General features: G+C 32.1%; 1 protein-coding gene across 1 annotated transcript; it reads left to right on the forward strand.

Moving 5' to 3' along the window:
- Positions 1-10,149: 10,149 nt before the first annotated feature.
- Positions 10,150-11,695, forward strand: LOC112022626 (cytochrome b561 and DOMON domain-containing protein At5g47530). The gene has a single exon (XM_024055245.2). It carries the CDS (start codon positions 10,329-10,331, stop codon positions 11,481-11,483), a length of 1,155 nt encoding a protein of 384 aa, XP_023911013.2. The 5' UTR covers positions 10,150-10,328; the 3' UTR covers positions 11,484-11,695.
- Positions 11,696-12,190: the final 495 nt, after the last annotated feature.

Below are 12,190 nucleotides of genomic sequence, written 5' to 3' on the forward strand. Positions count from 1 at the left end.
AAGTTTAAATTACTAATTTTAAAACTCCTAAATTTTAACTTTTTCCTTTCTTCTTCCAATTTTAGTTTGGTAGTTTTAATAAAATCTACTTGTAATTTAAAAGTTATCACTTAACCTATTTGAAGTATCCTCTGTTAAACAGCCGTAACTCTCTCACCTTTTTCACTATTAAAAAGATAGGTAAATGTGTCTTTTTCATTATATTTTATTTCCTTTTTTCTTTTTCTCTTCTTAACTCCTCTTTTTCCTCTAATAAGATTCTCTTGTCTCTCTCTAATCTCAATCTATTTGCTTAGTTGAATTTACAATTGTAAAATTTTTTTTCTCTATCTAATTTCTCCCCCTTTTATTTTTCTAAATTTTCCATCTACTCTCTCGATCTCTCACTTTCTCCATTTTCTTTGTCGATGACTTCTAGCATCATTGTTCCACTTTCTATTGCCATGGTCAGCGGTGACCCTTGACTTCCAACACTACGCTCTTTGCTTTTGGTGGAAGTGTGAAGAGAGCTGTGGTTGGCTCACCAAAACAATTCCTAGCAAAGGTTGCAATTAGGGGTGGGCTTTGAGGTCTTGACAGAGAATAACTTAAACCCATTTGTTGTGAAATTGAAACTGGGTTGAGAGGTTTGAATCTAAATGTGTAAGGAGGATTAATTGTGGTTGGGAGAGCATTTGAGCATGTGGCTTTTTGGTTTTGAATGGAATACTTGGGAGATCAAGGTGGTTTTGGTTTTGGATGAAGGAAAAAGAGAAGAAAATGAGCATGTTTTTTCTCAAGTCTTGAAAGACCTAGGTTTTTAGTATTTTGTGAAAGTTTTTTGTTTAAATAATTGCTCTTTGACAGAGGTTTTGGCCTTGACCTTGAGTCTTAGAAAGTTTTTGTTTTAACTTGGTGTCTAGATCCAGTTCTGGGTTGATCTAGGTTTTGCTTTTAGTGTTCTTGAGTGAAAGTATAAAAACACTTATAGTTCTTACAAATATCACTTTTAGATCTTTTTTTTTTTTTTGGGTTATATTTTTTTTGTTTTTAATGGTGAAATGAGAGAGGTGGATTACGGCTGTCTAATGGAGGACACCTCAAGTAGGTTAAGTGAAAACTTTTAAATTATGGGTATACTTTGTTAAAACTAGCCAAATTATAGGTGGGTTTAATGCAATTACTCCTCTAAAAAATCAAATCCAATCAAGCATATTTGGTCTCAAGTTCTCATTAATTTCAAAAGAAGAAAATCACACAAAACTCAATTAAGAAGGTATAAAGTAAACGTATCATTTGTTTTTAATAAAGTTTATTAAAGTAATGCAACAGACACAAACTATTTTACAACTTTTTTACAAATTGATGGTGTGACCAAACTTCTTACTGGTTTTCATCTAGACCCACCATTAACATTACTTTTTCATTTATCGATAATTACTAACTATATCAGCAATTTGTAAATTTTTTTTGTAAAATAATTTATATCTCTAGCATTACTCATTTCATTATATTGCTTTTTCTTTTGCTTTGACTTTCTTTTTGTCCCTGTTTCTCTAATTGCTCAAAAAAAAATCTCATTACACATGCTTCTCTTTTGAGTTGGACTCTAAAGTCAGGTCTAAATAGAATCCATATATCAATAGGTAACATATTTTGCAACAAATTTCCCAATTGTTTTTCTCAAAAAAAAAATTTCCAAATTTTTGGTATGATAACTTGTTAGTAATGGAAAAACTACCAATGTGGTTGGTCATTTGTTAATAGTGGATAACAAAGCTCATATGGCAATTAGCAAAAGATAAAGTTTGAAACATGTTTAGAGCAAAACTTTTTGCATTAATAATAATTTCCAATATTTGGTGAAATTTATTATGAAAAAATGGTTTAATGGAGTGTCCTCATCAATGTACTACTACCAACACAAAATCTTAGGATTGCTTAACTTTCAAGAAGTTAGTGGTACAATGACTTTTAAGAGGAGTTTATGGTATGCCTTTATGTTAGAATTTCTTTCCCTCTTTCTTGTTTGTGTCGATGACTCAATACTTAATAGTATAGTAGTACTTTCGTGTAATGTATTATAAGTCTGTTTAAAAAACTATATATTACTTTTGCGTTTATGTGTTCTAATAAGTATTACTATTTCCTAATATATATATATATAGTATTGAAAAAAAGAAAAAGAAAAAAAGTAAGTGATGTTAATCATGGTTTTAAAAACTAGACCATGCTGGCTGGTCTGACCAGTTTAACTAGGAATTGGCTTTTAATCTGGTCCGGTTATGGGTAAAAACCAAAAATCCATCAAAAATCGAGAAAATCTAGAAACCAGTTGGTTCAACCGGAAAACCGAAAACCGGTAGGGTCGAATCGGTTAAAGGCTGGTTGGGTTGTCCACTTAAACTACACCATTTTTTTTTTTTTGGACTTATTCTCAGCCTATACTACGTCTTTTTGTACAAAGGAAACCTAAAAACTAACCTAAACACCTATTCATACTCTCACACCTCTCTAATCTCTATCTCATGCCTTTGTCTCACTCTCACAGTGAGAGTCTCACCTCACTCAACTCTCAAGCTCACGGTGAAGCCTCTGTTTTGCCTCTAAACCTCTCAAATTTTTTCCCTTCTCACAACCTCTATTCTGCTTCTCATCCTCACAATCACGATCTGCTAGACTGCTTCTGTTTTTTTTTTTTTTCCTTTGTCCCGGTCTTGCCCTCTCTACTTTAGTGGCTTCATCAATCATTAGGTATGGAACTTATTTTCCTTTTACCTTTGCTTTTGATTTTTGATTGCTTGATTCTGAATTTCTGAAATTTGGGTTTTTTTTTTTTTTTTTGATCTCGCCCTCTTTGCTTTAGTGGCTTCATCAATCATTAGTTATTGAACTTATCTTCATTTTTCATTTGCTTTTGATTTTTGATTACTTGATTCTACATTTCTGAAATTTGGGTTTTTTTTTTTCTTTGGTCAGTCCTCTGTGCTCTGCTTCATCAGGTATTTTGATTATTCCTTTTTCCTTTGCTTTTGATTGTTGATTCTCTTTCTTTCATTTGATAATTTTCTCTGAATCTGTTTTTTTGGTCTGTCCTCCTTAATGTTATTATGTTAAATTCTATAAAAAGATGTTATATACTTGTATGTTTGTTAAGGAAACATATTTATTACTATTGGTTTGTTAGTTTTAGTATATAACAAAATTATTAATTATTTATATAATTTATATAAATAATAATTAAATTATTTATGATGTCATCAGTTCAACCATCGGTCAAACTCCTGTTCAACCAAAAAATTGGTAATTAGTTCCTTTTCTAGTTCTTTCGCCATATCGGTTTCTAAAACCATGATGTTGATATTGAATTCTGAGTCAAACACAAACTAGCATTTTTATTTGACCTTTTATGGCACAAAAACTGAAAGTAGGCACTAATACATAAAGATTTGGGCAGGATTTTTTTTTTTGGTTTCGTTTTGTTTTTCTTGGTCGTAAACTTCTTTCTTTTGGTATTGTTATTCAATATAATTTTTAGGAATTATGTTCTTGTTTACTTTTGAATTTACACCTGTAAAAAGCAATCATACTCTCAATATATTGGATTTTATGTTTGTTGATACCCAAAAAATTAAAGGAACATATCTAGCCCAGGAAACAAACCATGGGCCTTTCATGGGTATGAGGGACCCATGGCTTCATGGGAATGCTAATGCAAAAGAGGCAAATGAACTAAGTAGAATGAGGCAAAAGTCCAACATGAAAGAAAGAAGGAAAATGGCCTTAAAAACAAGGTGCAAACGACCTTATAAAAGGGTGCAAGTGAAAAGGTTCTCGAATGAGGCCAGCCCAGCAAATGGGGGAGCCTAAATAGGGTTTACCAAGGAAAAGGCCATGGAAGGCCAAGTTCCCTTAGAGAAAGGATTGAAAGGGACAAATGATCCCACAAAACCTTGAGACCTAGAGGTGAAAACCAACCAGTCCATGAGGGAGAGGCTCGAGGAACGTCGACCAAAAAGAAAAATAATGGATAGAGAAAGATGTCCAACACACTTTAAAAGTTCATCCAAATCAATAAAGGATCTATACCATTTTAGGAAGGAGGCATGATAAATGGAGTCCCTATCAAAGTGAGGAAATCTTCAAAATGTCCTTCTCACTAGCCTTGAGAAGAGACCCATCCTTGTTGACCTTAGCTGATGTTTGAATTGGAAAAATGTATCTCCTATAAGAGGAAAACAACCAAATGTGCTTTCGAGGACAAGTTCCCAAGAACGTGAATGGTAAAAAAACACCCAAAGCTTCAACACAAGGGCAAGCAGCAAGATCAAGGCAAAGGAGAAGATAGTAATTTTGAGAACCTCTAAGACTAGTATAAAAGGGCCGGGAGGAATCATCCATGGAAGAAAAACAACAAGTAGAGAATGAAAGAGAAACATTAGAAAGAGAAAAACATAAAGTAATAGAGAAAATCGGCAATTATAATGAGAATATAGAACTTAGGTCAAGCTCCCAGAAAGTAGTGGCCCTTTTTTGTAGGATTGCCTGGGGCTATACATCAATCCAGGGATCCATACTTTGCAAGTTTTTGTAGACCTCAAAGTTCACTTAAGTCTGTGAAATTTGGAACTTATGGGTTTTATACCATTCCCTCAAAAAATTTGTATTTGGGTTATTTGACTTATTAATAAGAGTTCACTAAATATATTTATATTTCCCAATATTATGTCATTGCTTTCATAGTTCTTGCAAATATACACACGTACATACATACATACATATTTCTTGGACTTGCTTGTGCACAAATCGATTAGTTAAAATGACCCAATTGGCCGCAGTGGGATCAAACCCAATTCCTTCACTCAGTATCTCACATCTTGTCTGGCCCTTCAGTATCTCATTGGGTTTGGGCTTGAGGAACCTTTCAAAAAAATGGTCCTACAAACATAACAAGCATTCTAACATTTTTATCGTATGATAAATAGTTAGAAACTTTCTAAGAAAAGTTTCAAATTATGGGGTAAATATATTATTCTTTGCCGTGAAAACCCAAGTCAATTTGGCTTGCACTTAACAATTTGAGGAATCATAATACTAAATACTTATCAAGGATCTTTAAACCAATAGTATAATCTTGAGAACTATTACTTCTTCTTTTCTTTTCTTTTTTTTCTTTTTTGAGATTGTTTCAAAATGTGTTAATTCTGCGGTTCAAACTCTTTCCCTTCTAGACCTGAAGTGTGGATAGAGAGGTACCAATTAAACTCAACCCCTTCCCCCTATTGGTATATTATTGTTAGGGTACACTATCAATCCTACTAATTCTTGGTGACCTTAAGATAAAAAAAACCTAATTGAGAAATATTTTGCAACTATTATGATGGAGAAAAGAAAAAGTTTTTCATAAAATTTTATGAATGAATTTTATAATAATAGTTTATGATATTTGTTTTTATGCAATTATTATTGGTTTCTCATTGTCACTAAAAATACGGGAAATTATACTTTATTGCCCTAAATTATATCATAATTATACTTTATACCCTAAATTTTGGAATGTATATTTTACACTATAAACTATAATCTTTGTTACACTTTGTGCCCTGACATCAAGTTTGCTGTTAAGTTGGATGGAAAAATATAGACCACATGAAAACACCTAATTGCCCATCTTCTCAATGTTTTAAAACTAGAAGAAAAACTACAATTTATCACCTTAAACTATACATCTAATTACACTTTGCACCATAAATTTTAAATTGTCGTCCAAGTAAACAACAAATTTAACATCGGAGTGCAAAGTGTAACAAGAGTCATAGTTTGGGGTGTAAAACGCATATTTGAAAAGTTTAGGGTAGTAAATTATAATTTTCCAAAAATATGATAACCTGGAAATTCATTTATTTATTTTATCATTGGGAAATGGCAACTCATACATTTAGATATAAAACTTTATAGTTTTTTAGACTATTGAGAACCCCATCCTCGCATTCACATTAGCTTGTTTATTTTAGTATAAAAACTTACTCTTAAAAAAAAAAAAAATTACCTAATTGCTTTTTGAAAGATCTATTCTATTATTAAAATATCATTTTTTTTAACGATATTTTATGATATTTGGACTTCATTAGCTATATTTTATGCATTATGCAATTTTACATAAGGCTGTAAACAAACCAAACTTTTTTGAGTAGTGCATGTTTGAACTCGGCTTGTTAATAAATGTCAAGTGTTCAATCTCGGCTTGGCTTGGTTTGATAAGTTTGCCGCTTAAGCTCTTTATCAATCTTTTGAACTTGGAATCCAACAAAATTAAATTGTAAATGCTTAAATCTTGGAAAATTAAGTAAACAAGAATAACATACTAAATACATCATGCTTCTAATTACAAAACTAAGCTACTATCAAACAAATACAATCAATAAGATGTTATTGGGTTATATAGAATCGGAAACAACCATAATCTGGAAATCAAGATGTTTATGAGTAATAAAAAAATTATAATGGCTATCAACTATAAAAATATATAGGAATTAAAAAAAATTAAACCAAAAATAGAAATTAAAAAAAAATGAGAGATTTATTTGGGGGTGAGTGAAGATTGTGAACGGCTTGGAGGTAGAGAGAGTGAAGATGGTAATGATGCTGAGAGGCTGTTTGGTTGGCCTATTTTCGTAACTTAATTTTCAGTTTCCATAACTCATAACTCAAAAATGATGGGACCCATAGCTCAATATCTATTTGGCTGCACGATAACTATGTTTCCATCACTCAATTATCTGATTTTTGAGTTATGATTTATGGAAACTGAAAACACATTTTGGCTGTTTTCAGTTTCCATAACTCATAACTCAATGACATTTTTGTAATTAGACACACATGAGAGACCCACTCAGCCGCACCTTTTGACTTTTTTTTTCCCCTTTCTTCTCCTGGGTTGGCTGTTTGTTTGTTTGTTTTTTTTTTTTTCTTCTTCTTCTTCTTCTTCTTCTTCTTCTTCTTTCACTGGTTCAGTCTTCATGTTCTGGGTTTCTTTTTTTTCTTCTTCTTTCACTAGTTCGGTCCTCATGTTTTGGGTTTCTTCATTTTTTTTCTTCTTCTTTCACTAGTTCAGTCTTCATGTTTTGGGTTTTTTTTTTTTTTTTTTTTTTTTTTTTTTTTTTTTTCTCTTTGGTGAGTTTGGGTACTGAAAAAAGAAAAGAAAAGAAAAAAAAGCTGCACCGAGTTACAGGTATGGGACCCACAAATAGTGTGAAAAAATTGAGTGATGGTAAGGGAGTGATGGTGCCAAACAAGTGTGATATTTTAGAGTGATGAGTGATGAGTAATAAAAATTGAGTGACAGAAATTAAGTGACAAAAAAAAAAAAAAAAACATCCAAACATGCTCTAAATATGACACCAAATCTAAAGTCGTATTGAAGCCTATTGTTCTAGGCTATATATATAGACCCTATAGATAGAGTCAATAAAAGGTGAAAGTGAGAAAAGAGAATCTTCTCAAGGAAGCTTTTGTCTTATTAAGGAAGACTATTGTTTTAGGTTGTAAAATATAGACGATACATAGAGACAATAAGAGACAATAAGAGTCCATTTGGTTGGAGAAGTGGAAAAGTGGAAGGATAAAGAATGAGGAGATGATATAAGAGTAGTTTTCTCCTATTAGTGTTTGGGAGGATGGAAAATTTATTTGTTTGGTTGAGAAAAAAAAATGAGAAGATGGAAAATGAAGTTGATATAAATTTACAATATGTCCCCATTAAAGAAACAAAAAAGTAACACATTTAAAAAAAAAAAAAATTGTGTATGGACACTTTTAATTAAAAAAAAAAAAAAAAAAAAAAAAACAACAACAACAACAACAATAACAACAAAGAAGTAGAAAAAACGAATAAAGGAACAAAAAAAATAAAAATTTCACATGGGCATTTTGGTCAGCTTAAACTTGAGCTTTTTTCACTTAAGTTTTCTCCTTATTTTGGAGAGAAAATATTTTGATGGGCTTGGGTTACTTTTTCTCCCCCTACCAACCAAATAACCATTAAAAATGCTATTTCTTCACTTTTCTCTCCTCAACTTTCCATCCTCCTTAAAATTCTACCAAATAAACATACCCTAAAGGTGAAAAAGAGAAAAAAGAATGCTTCTCAAAGAAGCTTATGCCTTATATTGTTCTAGATGGTAAGATATAGACCCTAGATAGAAACAATAAATAAAGGTCAAAGAGAGAAAAGAGAAAGATTTCCAAGGAAGCTTCTGTCTTATTTAGGCTGTGAAATATTTAGCATGCGATTGGATTGGGCATTTTGCCCAATCTGCAAGTTAAGCCCAATCTGCGCGTTTAGCGTTTTTTTAGTGGGTTCTATGGGTACTGTTCATGTACCACCGAACTCAGCAAAACACAAATTTTTAGGTAAATTTGGGTCCCACAACATTATTCATACATTTAAAAATTATTTTACTCCAGTATTTTCAACAATAAGTTTTCAGTTTTTAATAAATAAGTGATATCCAAACACACCATTAAACTCTAAATAAAGATGATAAGGTGGCTGGGTTAAGTGGAGAAATTTTGAACAAACTGAATTGTGAGTAATGTGGGAGGGGTTGGTAACGTGGTTACATGTAAAGTAAGTCTTTTTTTGTAACGTTTTGATGGGAATGGATGGAAAGGAAAGGGATCATTAGTGGACCTTTTCTTTTTGCCGAATGGATCAATGGTGGACATGTAGCCCACATAGATTAAAAATACGTAAATCATAACACTCGGGTACCAATGGAGAGGCAAAGGGAGGAAAAAATAAAAAAAAAGGGTAATGGTAAATCGTAATTAGCACCAAGTGGTCCACATTATTATTAAAATATTTGTAATGGACTTATATTAATTAAGTACATATCAATTCCTCATCCAAAAAAGAAAAAAGAAAAAGAAAAGGCACATATCAAGCTTACTAGGTTTATAAATAAACCTAAGCTTGACTTGTTTTATATCAAGCCCTAATATTTGTTCACGAGCTTTTTTTTTTTTTTTTTGCTTGAGCTCGACTTGTTTAATAAACAAGTCTAAACTTAAGCCTCAAGTGTAACTTGTTTGTAAACAAATGAATATGAACGAGCTTTTTATTAAACCAAGTTCAAACTGTTTATGAACGGTTTGGTTCGTTTACAGTCTTAATTTTATATAAGTAGATGTGAATAGTGATATTTATTGGTCAGAAAGTCCCAACTTATTGTTGAACCAACAATGTATCTGATTTTGATACTTTGATTACATATAATGTTTTTTTTTTCTTACAGGAGCAATGTTAGGATCACAAACAATTACAAAACTTTTACCATAACTCGTCACGTTACAAGTTGTAAGTGATGAACATGTAGACCCACAACTTTTTCTTTACCACACATAACTCACCGTGTGATAAATTTTGGCAAAAGTTGTGTAATTTTTTGTGGAACTACCATTTTCCTTCTTACATATTGACATATCAGATTGGGAATTTAGTTAGTAAACATGCGTGCTTTGGAGTTGGACTACTTCAATCCTAAGAATTTGAAATTCTAAATAGATTGAGCCGGACTCTACCATAATTCTCAATCCAAAAAACAAAATTTACAAGTTTAGGCAAACCCTATATATAACAATTCTCCGGTTCACAATTTGAAATTTTGAACAAAAACTCTACAAGAGTCCCAAGAACAAGTAGGATGGGAGTAGTCAAAGGAAAGGACCAGGGAATTACTAAGTTTCTAAATCAGGAGTATTTAGGAATAAAAACCTATCTAAAATATTATGAAAAAGTTTATTTCCAAACTGTACATAGGAAAATCCTGTGACTTATGTGTGGCAATGGATAAAATTAAAACTATCCTAGGTGTAGTCTAAGTAACGTGACCTATATATGCGTTCTGTAACTAGTTTGAAAAATACATGTACTTCGTCCAAAAATTATATATAACATTCCTCCAATAAATAAATAAAAAGTCACAAAATTGAATAAAACTCTGGAACTATGCTGTCAGTGTCCGGGTATAAGTTGACTAGAAATAGCCAAAGGAAATGACCACGAAATTAATTAGTAAATTTCTACACAGGCCAATAATACTTTAGTAAGAACTACCGAGCCAAAGCACTATATATATACATGTATATATAGAGAGAGAGATAGAGAGACAGAGATTGTGTGTGTGTGTGTGTGTGAGAGAGAGAGAGAGAGAGAGAGAGAGAGAGGGACTGAGGGAGTTGGATATTGTCTTTTTCAAACATATATACCCTCAAGAAATATTTTCAAGTGCTCCTTTTCTTTCACGATCTTTCCTCCATATTTTCATTTGGGTTTTGGTTTGCGAGTCATGACTAGGATTTTCTTCCACAAATTATTATTATTCCTCATGGTCTTCTTTTCGACTGCCATCTTTTTATGCAAGTCACAGTGTTCTTCTACGTCCGAGTTTTCTAACTTTGCCTCATGCCAAGATTTGGATGTGTTAAATTCAGCCCTCTATTGGAATTACAATATATCATCTAACAAGGTTGAAATTGCTTTTAGGCAGTCGGGTATTTATAACTACTCAACTTGGATTGCTTGGGCCATCAATCCCACTTCAATTGGTATGGTTGGCGCTCAAGCTTTTGTTGCACACCCAATAAGTGATGGGAGACTAATAGCCTATACATCTTCTATAACCAGTCGTGAAACAATTCTTGAAAAAGGGAAGCTAAGTTTTCCTGTCTATGGTGTCTCAGCAATTTATGCAAATAACTCAATCATCATTTTTGCCACGTTAATGCTTAATAGCAGAACCACCATGGTGAATCATGTGTGGCAACGAGGTCCAATGTCTGTGGATAATGTTCCTAGCTTTCATGGTTATTCTAAAAACAATCTTCGGTCCTATGGTACTTTGAATTTTCTATCGGGAAAGACTGGAACAAGAGGAGCAGAAAGATTTATGGTAATGAAGAAAATTCATGGAGGCTTGAATATCATTGGTTGGGGTATTATGTTGCCTCTAGGAGTTGTTATAGCAAGGTATATAAAGGTGTTCAAAACAACAGACTCGGCATGGTTCTATATTCATGTTATATGTCAATCTTTGGGGTACATTGTTGGTGTAATGGGCTGGACAACTGGACTCAACCTTGGTGTTCAACTCTCTGGATTTAACCAAAAGGTGCATGGATGCATTGGCATTAGTCTTTTTTGTCTTGCAACAATTCAGATTGGCTTGTTTTTAAGGCCAAAGGAGCTCAAGTTCAGGAAATATTGGAATATAATGCATATCTGCATTGGTTATGGAACAATCATTCTGAGTATCGTTAATGTATTTATGGGGATTAATATTTTGAAGCCAGAAAAAATGTGGAAAGAAGCCTATATTATCGTACTTGCATTATTGGGTACTGTTGCTGTGCTACTGGAAATTGGTACTGCTTGTTATTTGTTTTTTAGTAGGAAAACTAAAAACCTAGAGACAACGGATGGAGCTAGTCCATTTAATTCATGAATAGCATGTATTTCTAAATTAATATGCTTACTTTACAATGTAATTTTTTTATGGGTAATTTAATAGTTAGAGAGCTAGTAGGATTTAAATTTTAAATGTCTTCTTTAGAATTTAGGAACACCTTAAAATGCAGTTTGATCTACAAACATCTTTGGCATTTTCAATGTATTATTGACATTCAAATCATCCATTATCGTATTATCATTACAACTCGTGGATATAAATTTTCATTCAATTGTTTTGCTCAAATTCATGGAATATTCATATCTCCTACGTATTTTTTTTTTTTTTTTTTTTGAGGTAGAAAAATGTTTAATTTGTACGTATGTAAATTTGAAGGATGTCCGAAATCAGCTTCAAAATATACTATGAAAATCATAAAAAAAAAAAAAAGAAAAAAAAGAAAAAGAAAAAAAGAAAAAAACAAGGATCAATTTAATTAAGCTCTAGGGATGTTAGAACCAAATAAAATCCCAAAAAAACTCAGCAAAAAATAATAGAGGCCTTTTTTTGAGGTTCAAAATTAGCAAAATCTAAAATTCTATATATTATTGATGACCACATTATGGGTTCTACCCACAAAAGAGAAATACGCATTTTTTATACTCTAGAATATTTTATAATTACACAAATAACACTGCCAATTAAGCTCACACAATTTCTCTTCTAGTCGCTAAATGAAAGAAAACATCACGATGTTGCCTTCA

This window comes from Quercus suber, unplaced genomic scaffold, assembly GCF_002906115.3.
Source record: "Quercus suber isolate HL8 unplaced genomic scaffold, Cork oak 2.0 scaffold_506, whole genome shotgun sequence".
In the NCBI taxonomy this organism is placed as follows: Eukaryota; Viridiplantae; Streptophyta; class Magnoliopsida; order Fagales; family Fagaceae; genus Quercus; species Quercus suber.

What these genes read in the sequence shown, in the direction of transcription:
- LOC112022626 (XM_024055245.2), top strand. Translation starts at nt 10,329, where the DNA reads ATGACTAGGATTTTCTTCCACAAATTATTATTATTCCTCATGGTCTTC.